General features: G+C 59.1%; 2 protein-coding genes across 2 annotated transcripts in view; both read left to right on the forward strand.

Annotated features, from left to right (window-relative positions):
- Positions 1–3072, forward strand: part of RNF213 (ring finger protein 213) — a 103636-nt gene extending 100564 nt beyond the window's left edge. Inside the window, exon 68 of the mRNA XM_086688243.1 lies at positions 2055–3072. Within this exon, the coding sequence (XP_086544369.1) occupies positions 2055–2208 (154 nt within the window). The 3' untranslated portion in view covers positions 2209–3072. The remainder of the gene's footprint in view (positions 1–2054) is intronic.
- A 4088-nt stretch (positions 3073–7160) lies between these two features.
- ENDOV (endonuclease V) lies at positions 7161–19387 on the forward strand. Its single transcript, XM_086688244.1, is given in 10 exon segments — positions 7161–7259; positions 7562–7733; positions 12028–12162; positions 12399–12438; positions 13332–13444; positions 14565–14633; positions 14910–15038; positions 17586–17659; positions 18295–18384; positions 18386–19387. Coding segments are annotated over 10 exon segments (984 nt in total). The 5' UTR covers positions 7161–7203; the 3' UTR covers positions 18492–19387.
- Positions 19388–20595: the final 1208 nt, after the last annotated feature.

Consider the following 20595-nt stretch of genomic DNA (forward strand, 5'->3'; position numbering starts at 1 on the left):
TTTTGTTTCTTAAATTCTACATTTGAGTGAAATCATGGTATTTTCTTTCTCTGACTTATTTCACTTATAATTATACTGTCTAGCTCCAACCATGTCATTGCAAATGGCTAGATCTCAGTCTTTTTTATGGCTAATACTCCAGTGTGTGTATACGTGTGGGTGTATATACCACATCTTCTTTATCCATTCAGCAGTTGATGGACATTTGGGCTCTTTCCATAGCTTGGTTGTTGTTGATAATGCTGCTATAAACATTGGGGTTCATGTACCCCTCTGAATCTATATTTTTATAGCCTTTGGATAAATAATAGTACTAAATAGTAATAAATAATTGCTGGATCGTAGGGTAGTCCCATTTTTAATTTTTTTGAGAAAACTCCGTGCTGTTTTCCACAATGACTGTACTATTTTTCATTCCCACCAACAATGCATGATGGTTCCTTTTTCTCCAAAAACCATAAAATTCCTAGGAGAAAACACTGGCAGTAGTTTCTCAATGTCAGCTGTAGAAATATTTTTCTAGCAACGTCTGCTCAGGCAAAGGGAACAAAACCAAAAATAAATTATTTGGACCACACCAAAATAAGAAGCTTTTGCACAGTGAAGGAAATCATCAACGAAACCAAAAAGCAACCCTACCAAATGGGAGAGGATGTTTGCAAGTGACATACCTTATAAAGGATTAGTACCCAAAATATATAAAGAACTTCTACAATTCCACACCAAAGAGGGAGGAGAGGGAGAGAGATGTGCATTTTAAATTTGATATAAAAAGTCACACCGATGTATAGTGTATGAGAATACCCAACGTCGGATATTACCCATCTTTTACATTTTTGCCAACCTAATGGCCAAAAATAGGTGTCTTGTTTTCACTCGTATTTTCGTATTTAATAGTGAAGCTGTAGATTTCTTACTCATCTGCCATTTTTGTGTCTTTCTCTGGATTATCTCTTGGTATCCTTTAGGTTTCTTTTGGGCTATTTATCTTTTTCATAATCTTAAAAGATTTAAGATTAGGGGCACCTGGATGGCTCAGTCCGTTGAGCGTCCGGCTTCGGCTCAGGTCATGATCTCACGGTTTGTGGGTTCGAGCCCCACGATGGGTTCTGTGCTGACAGCTTGGAGCCTGGAGCCTGCTCTGGATTCTGTGTCTCCCTCTCTCTGCCCCTCTCCCATTTGTGCATGCGCACTCCCTCTCACCCTCTCTCTCTCAAAAATAAACGTTAAATTTAAAAATATATATTTAAGATTAATTTTTGTTACAGAACCTCTGCCTCAGTCTTCAATTTCAGAAAGCCAAATCTGACAGATTTTTTTCTATAAAGACTAGAAAAACATACCAGAAGGGTCTTCCTTATCCCAAGGTTACAAAGCCCTCTGCCACATTCTCTTGTGCTTTTATAGTCTTAGGTTGTCCATCTGCTCTGTTAACCAGTTTATGTTTTACGTATGATGTGAGGTAGGGATTTGCCAGTCCTGTTTTCCTAAATAGATACTCCATTCCCACTTTTCCTCGCCAGCACACGTCATCGGTGCTGTTTTCTTCCATGACGCCGTCTGGCATATGCCTGCATACGTTTATATTCCTTGAACACATTCAACAAGTCTTTCCTACCTGGGAATTTTAGTACAGAGAACAAAAGATCCCTTTCCTGGAGAATTTACCATCCTTGTTAATATAAAACATGAAATGGAATATAATCTTTTTTTGAATGGCAAGGCTTTGTGTTTATGGAGCAGATCACATTACCAGAGTGCTTAAGGGGATGTGACTTGGCCATTAATTATCAAGGTCAGCTCTGTTCTGTGGTGTTTGTATACTTTAGTGTGGGAGGCGGCAGGCATGTCCTGGAGCCCTTGAACCCTGGCTTCTAGTCCCTGTTCTGTAACTCGACTTCAGGATGACCGCCCCCCCCCCCCCCCCCCAGCATTTCTGGTCTCCACAAGCACTTTGGTTCTATTGACTTGGAAATAGCAACGGCCACTGATGGCATCTTTGCATTAAATGGGAGAGTGCTTAACCTTCTATCTCTTGTCCCTTGGTTTTTCAGCCTGAGAGACACTCTAGTAAGTTACATGGAAACTAAAGAGGGTGAAATTCCTCCTGAACTGGAATTTCAGTTCCCAGAGGAGATACTGCTGTGCAGCTGTGTCCCCGTGTGGAGAATGGCCGCTGAACTGAAGCGAGGTCGGCAGGTGAGGTAGAGTGCTCTGCTCCTGACGGGGGACAGCGGGCTCTTCCCTCGTCTGTCACCAGCCGCCGCCTGGGCTAGGGCGTACGAGGGCGGCCGCTGGCGTGGCTCGGAACTCAAGATCCCCGGGTGCCGTGCCGCAGACAGCTGCGAGAGCCACGCTGTTCCAGGAACACGTGCACATTCCACATCGTTCCCATCGGATTATGGATACTTCCCGGTGGGAGGTGAGAACTGGAGACCCCGGGAAGCTGGGACAGATCACCTTTCGGTTGCCCGGGGTGCCAAGCAGGTGCTTCTCAGCTTCCTGGAACAGGAGCCATCCGTGCCTTCGGCTCGCCGGCTGGAGTACAGCACACGCCCACCCCGGCCCTTCTCACTGCTGGATGAGAAGGAGGGGAGACGGGGTTATTGCCTTTGCTATTTTCTAAATTGTTCTGCACTCACAGAGGAGAATCCAGCTTGATCCTTTCTTCTGTTCCCTCTGAGTATTGTGCAAATATTTGTAGGTTTCCAGAAAGGCCTTTTTTGTGTCCTCCCAGACACAAGTCAGGGCATTCAGTGCCTCGAGGCCAAACCTCTGAGACCTCACCCGGCCCCCACGGAGAGTCACTGCTGAGCTTCAAGGGTCAGAGCCAAAAAGCTCTCACTGTGGAGAGCGCGGGGCCAAGTTGGGGGTACTTTTCGGGTGTTCCTTCCTCTTTTACACAATGAAGAGACTGGAGCGATGGCCACATTTGCTTCTATTTCTAGAGGTTTTAAATTCCAAATGAAACTTGGTCAATACAAACTTGGATCAAAGGCATGGTTGCAGCATCTTTGTGGGAACTTTTAAACTGTCCGGGATCGTGCTAAATAAACGCGTCCTCCCTCTGAATCTATCTGGTCCTTCCTCCGAATCTCCACCAAGGCATAAAAAACAGACTCAGAGAGAATATAGAACCAGCTAAGTTTCTGCAAAAGGAAAAAAAGGAGAATAGTCAACTCGATCTGATCTTCCACGTTTCTTACTGTGAGGCAAGTGTCTCTTTTGCACAGTCTCCTTGGATACTGGTGGCCTCTGGACTGACGCCTGCTCCCAGGTGGCTGGGTACCCATCGGCACTGAGATGACCACTGTTTACAAGTCAGAGGTGACTGCTGTTTACAAGTCAGAGGCGAGTGTCTTCAATATACATTCTGAGTGAGTTAACGACGTGGGCAGCTTGAGATTGCAGAAACAAAACGCTGCCGGGACCACCGAACACGCGGCAGCCACAGTGGAGGGAGCTGCAGAGGGAACCGTCCTCCGTGCTCCTCAGAGTGTCTGATGAAGGGGAGCACGGTGGCCCGGGCCCCCTCAGTAATTAATCTGAAACAACACCCCCTTGAATTTAGTAACCCGTGATTGTTGTATCATTCTAGACTATGCAAAGGTACCCCCCCCAACCCCCCCTAACGGGTTGAGGTGCAGCAGGGAGGGCGCCTGTTCAGCTCGTCGACTTGCACTGGGAATCCCTTTGATTCCTCCAAGCTGGGACGGAGCTGGTGTGGCCCGCCAGGTGCTGCTCTGGTCCCTCACTGTGCCACACCTTAGCAGTGGGAGTTAGGGGTCAATATCTTGCTGTGAATCTTTTTTTGGGGCTGGGAATTTTTCCCCCCACTTTTAATGAAGGGTTTTTTAACTAAGATATTTTGTTTCGTATGCTATACCTTCAAAGCCTTAATGGTCATATCTAGGTTATCTTGTTTATACAGAAATACACTGGCCTAGCACAAGCAAATGTCAATTTTATTATACTTGTCATACCTGTTTTAATAAACTTGAGTTTTGCTGCTAAAGAATCCTTCTCTCTGAGGGTAGAGCTTCAGTTTATGGCAAGTAGACATCAGCTCAGCCATGGGGAATGGTTTTGGGGTGTGTGTGTGTGTGGGTGTGTGTGTGGAAATGTAGATGCATCCATGTAGTGGAAGGTTCTGGACAGAAGATGTACACCCCAGTGTAGAAAGTGAGAGGTAAACCTTTCCTCGGGACAAAATGATAGCCAAGCGGGGGACCCACAGCTGGCCATCCCTGCCCGGTCTCCAGACTCCCAAGCCAGAAGCTTCCACCTCGGCCTCCGAGGGCGAGCCCCCCATTCCCCGCCTGAAATGCCTTCGCCCGAAGACAGCAGCGCTGCAGCTAACCTTGTCGGAGAACCCCCTCTGTTCACAGAGCGGGGTTGCGAGACGGGCAAACCTTTCCTCTGCAGAAGGAAAGACGGGGTAACAAGGGATAAACTGTGAGCTTCCAGCGGCCCACTTATATTCGCGCGGGAAAATCCCACTTTAGGGGGAAACTGCATTTTCTCTTCCAAATGGAGAGGCTCCTCCAGGAGAGAAACTGGGGGCTTCTAGAGGAGGCCTCGCCCCTGCCGTCAGACTCCTCTTCCGGCAGCTTCTGTTCCGGGCCCCTGGCCGATCCTCCCCCTCCTCCTCCCGGTTCCCATCTCCGTTCACATCCGCTCCTTTGCACATTTCCCAAATGCACCCCTCCTGCTTCCCGCCCAGGCAGAAACGGCGCTTTGTCTCCTCTTTGTTTCTTTTTAATGTTTATTGTTGAGAGAGAGAGCACGTGTGCCACACGAGTGCACAGGGGAGGGGCAGAGAGAGGGAGACGGAATCCCAAGCAGGCTCCATGCCGACAGCAGAGGCTGTCAGCAGCGAACGCAGGGCTTGAACTCACAAACTGTGAGATCGTGACCTGATCCGAAATCGGACGCTCGACCGACTGAGCCACCCAGGCGCCCTGCTGTCTCCTCTTTTAAGACCTTACCGTGTGTGTAAATTAGCCACTTTTTGTCACAGGCTGCGGGATTCCATCACTTGTTCACGGAGGCAGCCGTGAGCTATGTCGGTTCCCAGAGCCAGGCGATGCGAACCTAGACACGAACTTCCAGCGATAAGCATTCACCGTGAAGACGGTGCCGGCAAAGGCAATGCTAGGGTTGGTAGTGCTGCCCAAGTCTGGGCACGCACGCGGGCCCTGGCACATCTCTGACTTAACAGCCACGCGCTAAGTGAGAAGTTGCTGTATCGGCGGGGCCTGGAGAGCTACTGGATGGGGCTGAGGGAGAAAACCTGAGGCCCTGAGCTGGGTGACCATCCATCCAAGCCATGGCTAGCATTCACATCGCTTCCTGCCTTTCTTCCAGTCCCTTCTTAGTCACTAATTAAACTTATGCACAAGCATTCATGGCTCCCATTTCCAACTGGAAAACCAGCACCAGGAACGCACAGATGCTGAGCATTTCACACATCATCAGGGTACTGGGGACAGCAGGGCCCTGCTTCCTTCTGAGGAGGAAGGATCTGGGGGGACCACTGAGGCAAGAGCAGAGAAATGGAGGAAGGGCCCTAGCCGGAGCCCATGCAAGCTGCCCCGGGACCTTGCACATCCTATACAGGCCTGCCTTCAACCTTGCCCCTTCCTCCACACCCATCCTGATTAGGAGGGTGCCCCAGGCCCTAGCATCCCCCTGGTGGCCACTGCCCGCACCCCCAAGCACAGCAGAGCCTCAGCCCAGAGCAACTTTGGCCCCAGCTCCACAGGCCCACGAGTGGCCCCCAGTTACCCAAGCCAAGGGCCTCCTCATCCTCACCGCCCTGTACGATGACAAGGCCGACACAATACATCCCAGATGGCCCCCAGTGTAGGCCTTGGCCCTCCCATTTGCCAGTTCCAGGGCCTTGCACAAGCCCCTTCCTCACCTTCTCTCTTTATTCAAGCAGCCCCCTCCCACGGCCTCCTGGCAGACAGCCTCTCCTCTACTGTCCTGCCCTGCCTGCTTCTCCCCTGCGGCGTATTCAGTAACCTTCCATCTCCTCTGTTCTGCCTCAGGTGAATTCTTTCACATCCTGTGCCACCGACTCCCACCAATCACTGTCCCACATCTGGGGGCTCCCATCCCATCCAAAGACACCCCATTTAAGCACCACACCTGTGGATTGTCAAATGCTACATAAAGCCTTTCCTGAACTTCAAACTTCCATATTTCCTCTTGAAATCTATATTCAGACTACAGTTCTTATCCACACACTTCCCCGATTTCCCCTGGGAGAATATAAACCACGGGTCAAATCGCTACCCATCAGTCTCACTGGCTGCCTTCAGTGCCTCAACTACACCAACCTCTTTTCAACCCCAGGGCCCTTACATGTGCTGTGCCCTTTGTGGAATGCTGTCTCCCACTCACCCCCCAGGGCTCCTCTTAACTCCCACAGCCAGGGTAAAGTAGGCATCCCTGCCATTCTCACGGCACCGCGCACGAGGCCGGGCACGAAGAGCTCGTTAAATTGAGGAGCCTGGGGTGAGTGTCAACGTGCCAAAGGTGGTCCGTGTTTGGTCTGCTGGGCGAGGCTGTGGGCCCACTGGGACCCACCCGAATTCGCGAGTGTGGTCCTCTAAGGATTGCGCCGTGCTCTCAAAGCTTTTACGGAAGTCACCGGACCCAAACCCACGAGCCGCGGATAGGGCAGGTGATCGGTGATGGGGTCCGGGCGGCTCGGCACGTCCGGTGCCAGAAGCTGAGGGAGCGTGCGAAGTGCCCGACGTGGAAGGTCACCCTGCCTCGCCCACCCTGCACTGCACACCGCGCGCGGGACGCGGGCGGCCGGCCTCCCCCGCCTCCCACACCCACCCCCGGGCACCGGGCGCCGACCAGGCTGCGAGCAAACCCGGCCGTCGCCAGTTATCGCCCGCAGCCCGCGCCGTCTCGAAGCTGTTCTGGTCGCCGCTCGAGCCTTCGTCCCGGTTGAAGGCGCCCGCGCGCGGCCGGGACCGCTCAGACCCGGGCGGGGCAGGTGGGCGGGCGGCCAGGAGCGGGCAGGGCTCCCCGCCGGCCTCCTGCCACCAGGCGGCGGCGTCCGGACCCGGGTTCACCAACCAGAAGCGCCAAGGCCACGAAAGCAGCAGGGCGCCTGCGCGCGAGTAGCCGGAAGTGACGCCACCAGGAAGGGACGCCACCGGAAGGGGCGTTTGGGGCCGAGCCATGGCTAGGGAGGCGGCGGAGCCGCCTCCGAAGGAGACCCTGTCGCTCTGGATAAGGTAATGGGGTCGGGTGACAGCCAATTTGCGGGGGCTGGAGCGACTCTGGGGCCGCGGAGGGCTGGGGGGAGGCCCGGCACGCAGGCGAAAGGGCCTTCGGGAGTTGTAGTCTGCGGGGTTGGCGGCGCTCGCTTCCGGCGCCGCGTCTCGGTGCAGGGGGCCGGAAGGTGAGACCGTGGAGGGGGCGTCCCCGAGGCCGGGCTCCCCGGGAAGTGGGGGGGTGGTGAGACCGGGAGTGCCCCGGGGAAGAGCCTCAAGCCCCGCGGGGCCGGGAGGCCCACTGGACGTGTGTCTGCCCTCAGGGAGCAAGCCCAGCTGAAGGCCCTCGTGGTGGACCGGGACACGGAGGCGTGGCAGCGGGACCCCGGCTTCTCGGGGCTGCAGAGGGTCGGGGGCGTGGACGTGTCCTTTGTGAAGGGAGACAGTGTCAGCGCCTGTGCCTCGCTGGTGGTGCTCAGCTACCCTGAGCTCGAGGTAACCCCGCGGGGGCCGCCCCGCTCGGGCTGCGGGCTGCGTTAGTGAGAGAGGCGGGACAGGGAACAGGGTCAGCGTAGAACCACGCTTCTCCTTTTGTAGGATTTCGTTAGTCGGTGGGGAAGCCTCTGAGGGAAAGAGAAGGGAGGTAAAAACCGAAGGAGATTCTGTGTGCTTCCTAACAAGTGTAAAGGCCCTTGGGGAATCTGACCCAGCTTAATATGACGCTGTAGGTTAGATTCTCACCAACCCCCTTTCCCCACTCGGGAGTTCTTTAGATTCCTCACACATGCCATGCTCTGTCTGCCTGCCTGACCTTACACTGGTGTTTCCTGTCCTGGAATATTCTCCTGGCTACCCCCTGAGCAGTATGCCCGTGACTGATTTGGAGTCAACAGTTCAGGAAGACCGGACAGGGAACGCTTTGCTCTTAGCACACAGCCTCGCCCTCCCTGCTCATCTGCCTGCTCCCCACGGCCGCATGTTCCTGCCTCCGTGTCTTTGTGCTTTACTCGGAAGACCCCTTGAGTCAAAATTCAGCAAAAACGTACTGGGCACCTGCCGTTGCTAGGAGCTGGGTGTAGCGGGGTAATGGAACCAGAGTCCCTGCCCTCTCAGGTCGCCTGGTCACTTGGTAGGATGGCCTTGGGAATAAGGCATAGACGCGGGAGGCAGACTGCCTAAGTTTTTACCTCCACTCTGCCGCTCCCACTTCAAGCCCTGGGCCTCCATTTCCTCCTTTCTAAATCAAGGATGAAAATACTATTGATAGCTAGCTGTGGTGAGGGATAAATGAGATCGTGCACGGAAAGCAACTGGTTGGCACGTGGTAAGCCCTCAAAAAATAAATATAGCATTATTAGGACAGCTATGTCCTCGCATAGGACAGCTTAGGACAGCTTCTCACTTTTCAAGGCCCGGTTCACATAGTCCCGTCGGTCTGTCCTTTTCCCTAGCTGCAGAGTTAATCACCTCTCATCCCTGTCCTTGGTCTCATTCTTAGGCAGCGCCTCTACGTTGTACTCAGAAGTTACCGCACTAAGCATAGGTTCTCGAGGGTAGGGTGATGCTGTGTTGTCGTGGAGCCCCAGCACGGAGCAGAGTGCCCGCTGCTCGGATGGAGTCGGCACCCGTCATCCTGTGCTCCGGAAGCTTGCACTGGGAAAGGGTTCTGGCAGAGCCTGGCGCAGCGGCTCCCAAACGCCTAATCACACAGATCTGCCCCGTCAGTCTCCGAAAGCGTGTTTAGAAATACAAATTCCATAGGCAAATCCAGAGACAGAAAGTAAATTCCTGGGTGCCGAGGGCTAAGGAGTGCGATAGATGCAGTGTGAGTGTTAACGGAGGTGAGGTTTACTTGGGGGCGGTCGTGGAAGTATTCTAGAATTACACGGTTGTACAAGTCTATAAATAACGAGAACGTTGAATTATACACTTCAAACAAGTGAACTTTATGGTAGTAAATTTATCTCAATAAAGTTTTTGAAAAATGTATTGACCCCGGAGCCCCAATTCATTTCCTGAAGAAAAAAAAGGTCTCCCAGTGGACGGCCTGGAAACCCGCTTCTTTAAACAGCATCCCTGTGATTACAGAGCACAGCCGGGGTGGGGAGCACTGAACCACCCTCCAGGCAGCCAGGAGTCCTTTCCTTGGTTTCCCTGGCGGATGGTGGTCTCACCACGCAGCCTGTTCGTAGTCGGACACCCGGTTAGTGCGTTCTTTTCCACGGGAAGCTGAATTGTCTGTGACGTCGGTCCATCGACTGTGCCTTAGGCGGCAGAGCGCAGGACAGACCTTCCCGCCACCCTCCTCAAATGTAGTTCCTCCCCAGTCCGGCGGACCTACGTGCAGCCTGAGACGGAGTTTGTAGGGGCACCACTTCATCGACCCAGGTCGAAACCTGCAGACCTTCACAGAGATTCTGATCGTCCACATGGTGCTCACACAATTGAGTTTTTTCCTTTTTCCAGATCTTTAAGCTGAAAATGTGTGAACGTTGAAAGAATAATACATTGGACACCTGAATACTCTCTACTTAGATCCGCCTGTTGCCGACTGATTTCTGTGTGTGTGTGTGTGTGTGTGTGTGTGTGTACTGAGGGATTCGAAAGTGTCTCCCGGAGGTGACAGCTCACCTCCGAGCACCTCAGCAGGCCTGTCCCGAGAATGGCCTTCTACGCATGACAGCAGTGTCGTTACCGGACCTCAGAGCGGTCATTATAATCCTATAGCATCACCTGAATCCCTTTCCACGGGTCATTTCCCCAGTTTCCTCTTAAGTATTGTTTTGTTTCCTGAGCTTATAAAGGTTTAACATTTTTTTAAAGATTTTTTTCATGTTTTTTATTTATTTTGAGAAAGAGTGTGAGGGAGGGAGGGAGAAAGAGAGAATCCCAAGCAGGCTCCGCAGTGTCAACAGAGCCCAACGTGGGGGCTCAGTCCCATGAACCATGAGATCATGACCTGAGCCGAGATCGAGAGGTGGACGATCAACCTACTGAGGCCCCTGGTCGCCCCTTAAGGTGTATTTTAAATCCACTCTTGCTGTTACACCGTGTGGGGAGTGACGGGTTGTCCAGTATGTTGCCTGTGTTTCCTTTACTCTTTTTTTTTTTTTTTTCTTTTTTTTTTTCACAAGTTACTTCTTGATCTGGCTGTTCCAGGTCCGTTTCTCCAAGTTCACACTTGGGTTTCTGAACATGCGGGGTCAGATTTCCTTTTATTTTTGGAACATTTTTTGCGTTGTGGCTTTAAGTGCTCTATTTACTAGTTCGGCTCTCTTGCCTTGTTTTTCTTCTGTAGTCATGAACTCTGGTCTTTCTGTCTTTCTTGTGTTTTTCCATTCCAAGTTTTTATTTTTTGCCTTGTGTCCTCCACGTGCCATTTAAGAATAGTTAATTTTCCTCTGCTGCGCAGCTGGCTAGGGGCAGCATTTGTTTCATCACTGATGGGCTTGGATTATTTCTGTCCGGGTTTGTACGGCCTTTCACTGCTCATCCAGAGTCAGATTTAACCGGGTCTGGAGGGCTGGGGTCTGGTTGGCTGGCCAGGCTTCTTAGCTCATGAGGGACAGTGAGGTGTGGTCGCTCCAGTGAATGGTGTCCTTTCCTGAGGTGAAGATAGCCAGCACGCCTTCTGATTCTTGGCACTCTTGTTTCTGAAGAGCCTCACGCTTCTGACCTCGTTTTCTCCACCACAACCCTGCAGGGCTCTCCTGCTTCTCCCCTCCCCGAGAAGGCTGCTGCTGGCCCTGTGGCCTTCCAGGCCTCTTCCTCCAGGTCCCAGCTGGCCGGGCTGCCTACGGGTCTCGTCCCGTAGGTGCCCCCGGCCTTGCCCAGTGCACGTCTAGAGCGGGCTCTGCCGTCCCGGGCTGTTTACTTCCGCACAGAGGCGCACACCGACGGTCACAATGGGCTCATCCCTCGGTTAGGCTGTGAGATGGTGTCGGGGAGTGTGTGCCCTCTCCTTGTAGATCTCTGGTTTCTGGAACTTGTGCGGACAGATTCAGAGATAAGCGGCCATCATCCTGTGAGAACTCAGGCCACGCTTGAAATTCACGCGTGTTCCTGTGAAATCACCCTGTCGTGTGGGGCTCAGCACTCCGGTCTGCTGGGTTCCCTGTGGGTCCGGTGCCGCGGTCGTCGTCACGGGAGACCCTGCCCGCTTTGGGTCACTGGCAGTTGGAGAAGGTTCCCGGGAGTCATTGACAGAGATGCTGGGGCACGTGCCCCCTCCCTCGTGGGGGCACAGGTGGGGAGAGCCCGGCTTTGGGGGAGGGCTGAAGTTGTGGTTTCGAAAGGGCCCTGGGGCTCTTTGCACTGTCCTGTCCCCGGGAACCCCTCTTCTCTTCCAGATTGCCCAGCTCTGAGGCCCTGCCTGTCCTTTTCTGAGTCTCTGAACTCTTTCCACGAAGCTGGGGTTGCCTGTCTTGTGGCTGCTTTCTCTGTGAAGAACCGGCGTCTCCTCCCCCAAGTCCCCTGCTAGTGGGGAACAGTAACATCCTCACTCTGGTGCCGCTTCACACACGTGCTTCTTGTGCTCTGTCTTCTCTGAGCCTCCCCGAAGCCCAGCGGGGGCGGTGTGGGGCGGCGGAGGGGCTCGAGGGGGCCCTGGTGCTCGCCTGGCCACCTCACACCTGCCCCCCCAGAGAGGGAGGCTGAGAGGAGGAGTTGGGGGGGGCGCGGGAGAAGGGGAGGGAGCCGGCGGCAGCGAACCAAGGGCTGCAGGGTGACAGGCTGAAGGCCGGCAGGAGCCGGGGGCCGTGCCTGCCGGTGACCGGGTGCCTGGCGACAGGTGGTGTATGAGGACTGCCGCATGGTTAGCCTGACGGCTCCCTACGTGTCGGGCTTCCTGGCCTTCCGAGAGGTGCCCTTTCTGGTGGCTGCGGTGCGGCGGCTGCGGGAGAAGGAGCCCGGCCTCGTGCCCCAGGCAGGTACCTCGACTCCAAGGAGGGAGACCCCCTCTTTCCACACAGGAGGGAAGGCCACGTCACCCACTGCAGGCCGAGGTCTCTGACCTCCCTGGAGAGGGTGCGCTTTTGCCGGATCTCCCAAAAAGCCTCCCACCCCCAGAAGTGGTGAGCCCACCCCACCTGCTGCAGGCTGCCCCGGCCTGACGGGGGAGGGGCAGTCCGGCTGGCTGACTGTCACGTGTGGTTCTTCCAGGTACTCCTTGTGGATGGAAATGGGCTTCTCCACCACCGAGGTAACCCTGCCCCCGAAAGACAGGGCCCAGAAGGGGACGGTTCTGACGGTCCCCTCACAGAGGGCCCGCCCCCTGCCCAGGACCCTCTGCTGCCGGCCTGGCCCTGGCCGCTTCCCCCCCGGGCTGGCTGTCCTGGTCAGGACCCTACCCAGTAAAGAACCTGCTTCTTGTCACCCCCGCCTCCTCCCTGCCTGCCCCCTGAGGCCTCCCCTAGCGCTCCACGCTGGCCCGTCTCAGGTGCCCTCGGCCACTCGGGTCCCGACTGCTGCTCAGCTGGCCTGTCCCGCCGCTACCCACCCGGAGCTCTGACAGGCCCACTGAAGCCGGACAGGAGTGCCCGCTCCCCACTGGCACTGGGGAACTTGCCCCCGCCTGGGTGCCGGGGCGCTGACCCCGGAGACAGTGACTGAGGGAGAAGTCACGAGCCTGGGGGTGGGGCCGCACAGGCGTCTGGGAAGGGCTGGCATCGGCCGTTTTGGCCACTGCCTCGAGAACCCTGGGTGCCAGCGTATGACTGCGACTGCCTGGCCAGAGCCCCAAGAGTGTGTTGCGAGGGTGACGCAGAGGCCTGGTGGCAGCTGCGAAAGAGAAAGGATGGAAAGTGCCAGAAAGCGGAAGGAGAAACGGGATGAAGTATCGCGAGCTAATCAGGCTCCTAATGTCGCCCAAGGGAAGGGGGCGTCCTCCGCCTGGTGACCGTGAAGCGGGGCGAGGGCCACATTCCGGGTCAGGTTGGCCGTCCGCGTCCTGGCTCCCCAGGGCTCAGTCTGCCGACAGGCTTCTGTTTACCTGGGGAGCTGCGGCGGGTTCTGGTTTGTCCCCACTCTCCACGCTGTCTCTGGTCGCCTTGGCTCGCTGCCCCATGAGCCCAGCCTCACCCTCTGCCCCTGTAGGCTTTGGGGTGGCCTGTCACCTCGGCGTCCTCACGGACCTGCCCTGCATTGGGGTGGCCAAGAAACTCCTGCAGGTCGATGGCCTGGAGAACAACACCCAGCACAAGGAGAAGGTGAGGGATGGGGCGATGCCCTGCCCCAGGCGGGGGCAAGGAGAGGGCCTGTGGGGGCGCACAGGCTGGGCACGTGCCTGTGCCAGCCCCAGAGCCCGCCCCGTACGAGCCTCTGTTCCCGCCCTTGCCTGCTGGCACCATCCTCCCCATCCTGGCTCCCTAACCCGGAGTAAGAAGGACCCGCTTTTCTCTCTGCGCGGCCTGTGTGTCCCTCACGGCTCGGGGGTCACGGCAGCAGACTCCCAGGCCAGACGAGTGCCCTCCGAGCTCTCCCAGCCTCCTGGGCACAGGCTTGCCTCTCCCATCCCCACTACGTTTGCGCTGCTGTGGTGCCTCGTGTAGGGGAAGGGCCTCCGGTTACTGCGCGCAGGACATTTGGGAGCCCATGTGGCCCTCTGTACTCGTCCCCACCTTCTCCCAGCATCTCCCTCCTTCGGCCCCCTCAGGCTGGCTTTGGGAATGTGACAGCCACTCCGGAGGGAGCCGGAGACGTGCCCAGCCCCACCACTAGATGGCTGATGCTGAGAACAGTGATCATTCCTGCGGGCAGTCCCGGGCAGTCCCGTGTCTGTGCGGAATAGTTTTGTTGAGTTGACGGGGACCCCAGAGCAAACTGACGAGACTCCTGAGACACTCGGTGGGCCAGTCCCCACCCCTAACAAAAGCCTTGCTGGGGTGAATCCAACATGCCTAAGTCCCTCACGGGAGAAAGAGCGGCAGGCGGTGCTTCCGGCCCAGGTGGCGTCCATGTATCCACCGGCCAGGCCGGGAGGGTGGGCGCCAGCCTTCGTCCCAGCCTGGCAGCCCCCCCCACCCCCCGTCAGCACCGCGGCCTGGGCGGGCTGCCCCTTCCTGGGCCCCGGGCACCTCGTGCACGGAACAAGGAGGGAACTGAGGTCCGACAGCCTCATCGGGGTTGGACGCTGCCGGGGAAGGCCTCCCAGACGCCGAGCCCGCTGATGGCATGGGGGTGGGCACGGCCTGGGCTGCAGCCCACGCACAGACTCGCCCGCCCTCCCCTTGCCTGGCGGCTGCGCGGCCTCAGACGTGGACAGGCCTGCCCTCCGCCCTTCCCCGAGAAAAGACTTCTTCTGTGTGTGTGTGTTTTCCTGTGTTCCAGATAGGACTCCTGCGGGCTGGAGGAGACTCGTTTCCTCTGACCGGGGGCTCTGGGACCGTGCTGGGCATGGTGAGCGGCCAGGGGCCTGTGTGCCACCGAGATGGCACCCACAGAGGGGCAGGCGCCTGTCCGTGTGCACCAGACCCCGTCCACCTCCCCCTGCCACCCTACTGGTCCCGGGAGGGGGGGAGGGGGCCTGTGCCTTTCACCCCTGCCCGGCACCCTCGGCTGTGCCGAGGGGAGCTCCGGGCTGCGCGTGCCCCACACGGCCCCCGGACACGTGGTCGGCCCGAAGCCCCCAGGGCTTGTCTCTACTGTGCCCTGACTTCGCCTGCCTTGTCCCAGGCCCTGAGGAGCCACGACCACAGCACCAAGCCGCTCTATGTCTCTGTGGGCCACAAGATCAGCCTGGAGGCGGCCGTGCGCCTGACCCGAGGCTGCTGCAGGTTTCGGATCCCGGAGCCCGTGCGCCAGGTGGGTGGGCCGGCGTGCGCCTCCTGGACTTCCCTGGATGCAGGCGCCTGTGGAAGGGCCTGATGGGGCCACGCTGGGCCCTGGAGGGAGGGGAGGGGACCAGAGTTCATCCTGGGGCCCTGCTCCGCCCAGGCCCCGGGTCTGCCGTGCTCCACTTCTCCTCGGCCTCCTACGCACCCTACCGGGGTCACTGGGAGAATCTGCTCAGGCGGCACAGTGTCCTGCCAACTCCCAGCCATCCCTTCGGGGGCCCGACCCGCCCCGCCGGCCTGGGGGGGGGGGGGGGGACAGCCGTCCTCTGCTGGGGAGGCTCCGGCTGTACCAGAGTCCTCGGTCAGGAGATTGCAGGATGTGGCTGTGCCGGGCACCTAGCACCTAAAGTGGGGTGGGGGGAGGGTGGGCAGAACTTGGGGGAACAAGGTGGCTCGGCTGGGAAAAAGCTCAGCCTGTAGGAGACGAGAGCTGAGCTCAAGATGGCCTGTGGGCCCGCGTTGGTGAGCTCAGTCGTGACAGGGAGTCTCGTCATAGGTAGGTGTGTGTCCCAGAGAGGCCCATGGAATGAGGACTCGTGAGAAGCTCTCCTCAGGAAGAGACCAGCCAGAGGAGGGGGAAAGGTGGTCCAGGCCCAAGGACCCCCATCTGCAAAGGCCCTGGGGTGGGAAGGAATTTGATGCCAGGAAAGCGAGAGGAAGGTGTCGCTGGAGCTGGGACCGGGGAGGCGCGGGCCCGTGATCGAGGCTGCCCGGATGCTGGAGACTTGCCCACGGGGACCTGGCTGTGAGTCCTGGTCTGCGGCTCTGTGGGCGGCTCCGAGGAGCTGGGGGAGCCCGTCTAGAGAACAGGTGCTGGCCTGTGCAGGTTCCCGGTTTAGTGTGGCCACAGGACGGGAGGGCAGGGTGCCTGGAGGTCTCCCTGGAGCCTGCTGCTTCCGCCATCTCCCCGTGGCCTGTGCCGGCTCAGCTCTAGGCGGCTGGGCAGAGGAGCCCCGGCCAGACTGCCGAGAGCCAGTCCACACGGCCCAGCGCTCTGGTGACACCTGGCTCTGCCTCGGCGCTGCTGCCCTTGCCTCCCGCTGCCTCCTGGGGGCCTGGGACCTTCCCCAGCTGCTGGTGTGCAGGGCGGCCTGCAGGGGGCAGCAGTAGCCCACGTGCGGCTGTGGCTCCCAGCCCCTGCTGCCCCGGCACCGAGCTCCCACCAGCCTCAGCCTCCCTGTCCCTGTCCCTGTCCAGGGCTCCGCTGGGTTCCTAGGTCGTGGGTCTTCAAGCTGTGACATTCACGCCCGCCCTCCCCTTCCCTTCCCTGGAGGCCTTAACTCTTCCCTTGACCCTGTCTCTGGGAGAAATCTAGCAGCTCTCCCGAGACCCCTAGAGCCAAGAACCCTGTGGTGCTGGCACAGTCCTTCCACGCCTCTCTCTGCCCCCCGTGTGGACAGTGACCCCATCCTTGCAGGTGGAGAATGGCCTGTAAAGTACCTTGGACACTTCCAAGGCAGGCAAGGACTGTGCGTTTGCCCTAGAGAGGAGCCCGCCGGGTTCCTGGGCCTGCCCTCCCAAGGGGGAGAAGCAGCCGCCTGTGCCAGGACCCCGCAGTCCCCGTCCCCGCTCTGGCCGTGGGGGGAGGGCCCTGTCCCGCAGCCCCGATCATCTCTTGACCCATATTCATCCTGGGCCACTGGCCTGTCAGCACTTTGTTCTCTTTGTTGCTTCTGGAAGCCCCCAGGAGAGGCTGAGAGAGGGGATTGCGTGCCTGCTTTTTCTCTCCATGGAGTCTGTGGGTCCCCCCACCCCAGGCCAGCAAGGCAGCCCTCTGGTGCCAGGCGTGGGCTGTCTGGTCAGGTCGGTCCTGGCTGCTGCAGGGAAAGACAGGAGGGTGGGGGGCTTCCCACCAGAGTATCCCACTGCCCTCCCCCCTCCTGCCTGCTTGTTCACTCTGGAACAGCATTTGGAGGGATTAACTGCTGTGGCCTGTAGTCTTGTGGCCTGAAGGGGGCTAAGCCCATCTGAGCCGGGATCAGGGGCCTTCCCGAGGCCAGTGCAATCACCCTGCGGAGGGGCCGGTGTGTGGGAGAGGGTTCCATTCCGGCCTGAGCTTCTGTCCCTCAAGTCTGCCTCGGTCCCGTCCGTCACAGTGACTTTGCAGGATTTTCTGTAGACACTTCCCAGGGAGGGGGTCGTAACAGACACGAGCTGGGGAGACAGACTGGCTGGGCTGAGGAGACTCCTTGGAGGAGGGGGTTCAAGCAGAAGCGAAACCTACGGAAAGCACAAGCCACAAACCGAGCACGAGCCGAGCGGCCCCCGGAAACGTGGGGGACGAGCCAGAGCCTCCACCCCAGCCGTGCACTCGGGCCCTGCGGGGACTTGGCCATCACAGGGCCTTGACCGGGGGGCCTGGCAGTGTGTCGCCCACGGGGCTGCAGCCTTTGTGCCTGTGGCGGCCTGGAGTGCCCTCTGTGGGCTCTCGGGGAAGCGAGGGCGCCTCCACCAGGCCGTGAGGTGGAGGCTTGTCCCGAGGCCACCACCTCTCACTGAGCCGCCCTCTCCTCAGGCTGACATCCGTTCTCGAGACTACATCCGCAGGACCCTGGGAGCCCCCATGCCCCCCGCACCAGGGCAGGACAGGTGAGTGCCGGGGGCACCCGCAGGGGACGATGTGGGGCCGTCCTGGCGGGATGGCTTCCCCGCGGTGCCGGGCGAAGGACAGAGTCCCTGCTGGGGTGGGACACTGAGGCGGCAGGATGTGGGGCCTGGGCACCCCATCAGATGGACCGGTCCTCGTCCTGGCTCTGCACCACCAGCTCTGGTGATCACACTCCCGGGCCTCGGTTTCCCTATCTGCACGCCAGGCACGGTGATTCCTATGCCGGCAGCTTCTTGTGGGGGAGCCTGGCACGGATGTCACAGCTGGCAGGGGCGGGTTATCTGGCTCTGACAGCAGCACGAGGCGGACACTGTGACCCCGCTTTACACGCGAGGAGACTGAGGCGTGGCCTTGATGAGCAGCAGAGAGGCTCCAGTCGGCGTTTCCTCGAGCTCCTTTTTCCCGAAGCCCAGGGCTGTCCGAGGCCCAGCTGGGCTGTTTTGAGAACGGAGGGACCCCCGAGCTCCCCCAGGGACGGGGGCTGGCCAGCTGGGGTGCACACGGCACGGTCTGCTCCTTCTCGAGTCAGCAGCAGCTGCGGGGACCACATGGGGAGCACGGGGAACTCTGGGCTGGCTCTGCCTTTGATGCTGCCCTTTCTCGATGTCATCACCAGGAGCCAGAAGGTACAGAGGCCAAAGGGAGGCTCGGAAGAGCTCGAAGATGAGGGCAGGCCCCCCGAGGCCCACGGCCAAGGTCCCGAGACAGCAGAAAGCCCCAGACCCACGCGCCCAGCGGCGGCGAGCGTGGAGCCAAGCTGCGCGCAGTGAAACCCTCCAGCCGCCCGGCTTCCCGCTCCTGCCTGGACGGTAACGGGGCCGTGGTGCCCACGGCAGCTGGCGGAGGTCCCAGGCTCCAGGACACACTGGCCACACCGCCCACAGGGACGGCCACGGGCCCGGCCACCGCCTGCCCCGTGGTCTGGGTCTCGAGGCTGCAGGAGCTCGGCTGGAGACAGACGTCACGCGGCAGAGCGCCAGACCCGGAAGGAGCGTGACGTGGCTTTCCCAGGGGCACAGGAAGGACGTTCAGGGTTCGTGGGGTTCGGGGTGTCTTTGTTTTTTTCTCTAAAAGCACCCCAGGGGGCTTAAGACTGCCCGACTGCACGTGCATTCGTGGCCTCTCGTCCAGCTGCTCCTTCAAGTGCACACGCCGTTGCTTTTTTGCCTTCGCGGTTTTATTTTCCGGCGTTGGTTTTCACACCAGCGCTTCCCTCGTCTCTCAGGCAGCCGCTGAGTCGCCTCTGCCCTGACCCGAGAGGGTGCGAGCTAGGGCGGCCGGGCCCTCTGCTCGCGGCTGCCCCGCCCATCTGCCAGCCGGCCTGCTGCAGGCACACGAGGGGACCAGGGGGCACGCGGGGTGGTCAGGTACCCGATGGGACGGGTGCCGCTGCCCTGGCTGGGGCTGTGAGGGCAGGCGGCCCCGTCTGGGAAGCCGGTTGAGCACGTCCCCACCCCGACTGCAGTGCTGTTAGCCTGCCCTCACTGCTACCCGCCTGGGGCCCTCCCCTGCACTCCTCCTGACCCCAGGCCCGACCTCCAGGGGTCCTTGAGAGTGCCTCTGGCCCCCTGCTGGTCCCTCGTCTCCATGTGTGCGGCGTGGCCGCACCCACAGCCCCCTGTGCCCCACGGGCCAGCTCGCCCCAGGCTCCCTGCACACTCTGGCCTTCGCTGAGAAGTACGACTCGAAGAGGTTTTTCTTGCCATTCATATGTTTTCTTAAGCTTGTTTATTTATTTTGAGAGAGAGAGCGAGTGTACATGAGGAGGGGAGGAGAGAGAGAGCGAATCCCAGACAGGCTCTGCGCTGTCAGCACAGAGCTGACAAGGGGCTCAAACCCGTGAACCCTGAGGTCATGACCTGAGCCGAAACCCTGAGTCAGACGCTCAACTGGACTGAGCCCCCCGGGTGCCCATTCCTAGTGTTGCTCAAGGAGCCTCTCGTCATGGTTTAGACGGCCCAGACACGTACGGAGGCCCTGGGTGTCCTCACTCCCTGTCCCCTCCCCGGTGTCGCCTTCGTTTATGAGGAGTGAGTTCTTGTCCAAGGCCCAGACCCCTGGTGGAAACGGGGACAGTGAGCCGGCGGGCTGCAGTTGGGGCCGCACCCTGCTCTGCCTGTGCCCCTTGGGAGGCCCGGTGGCTGCAGGAGGCTGAGCCGGGCTCCCCACTTGAGGGAAGCAGGGCCGCCCCACGGCGGGTGGGGCTGTGGGTTCCCCCCGGGTGCTTCTGGGCTCTCCGCCATGGCCCGGCGGGGTGAGCAGGTCCCAGCAGGTTCCGCAGGTGCCTTCAAGGGGACTCCCGCACGTGGGAAGGGCCAGGCCAGGCTCTGTCCTCCCGTCTTGCTCCCCCTGCCTCCCCAGGCGGCCCCCTGGCGCCACCCCTCCTTTCTCAAGCCAGCTTCCGCTTCTGCCGGCGCTGGGACCAGGACCCCCGGCTCCCGGGTGCTGTGCCCCTGACGTCGGACCCTGCGCCCCAGCACACGCAGCTGTCATCTCACCCCTGCCCTCGGTGCCCCGGCTCTCACTGCTTTGGAACCGAGACACTGGCTGTCCCTCGAGAAGGCACGACACGCCGTCGGGAGGAGCTCTGAGGCTGCGACTTGGCGCTCGGAGCCGGTTTCTGCCCGGGGTTCCGAGCAGCCCGGCTTGGGTGGATGGAGAATGTCTGTAGTCTGTCACCCGGTGCTGGGCACACTTACCCTGAACCCCGCGGGAGGCCAGCAGCCCCGGGGGCGCGGCACCTCGCATACCTGCCCGCGTTCCCCGCGAGGCCCTGGTGAGACCTGGGTTCTGGGAGGAGGGTCCGAAGCAGGACAGGGAGGGCTGGCAACGGAGTCGCGGCCCTGCCCCACAGAAGGGCACGGAGGTCCGGGCGGGCTCTGCATGGTCCCAGGGGTGCCCAGTTTCCGCCCCCACC

The sequence above is a fragment of the Puma concolor genome, chromosome E1 (genome assembly GCF_028749965.1).
Source record: "Puma concolor isolate L17-30 chromosome E1, mPumCon1.1.hap2, whole genome shotgun sequence".
NCBI lineage: Eukaryota > Metazoa > Chordata > Mammalia > Carnivora > Felidae > Puma > Puma concolor.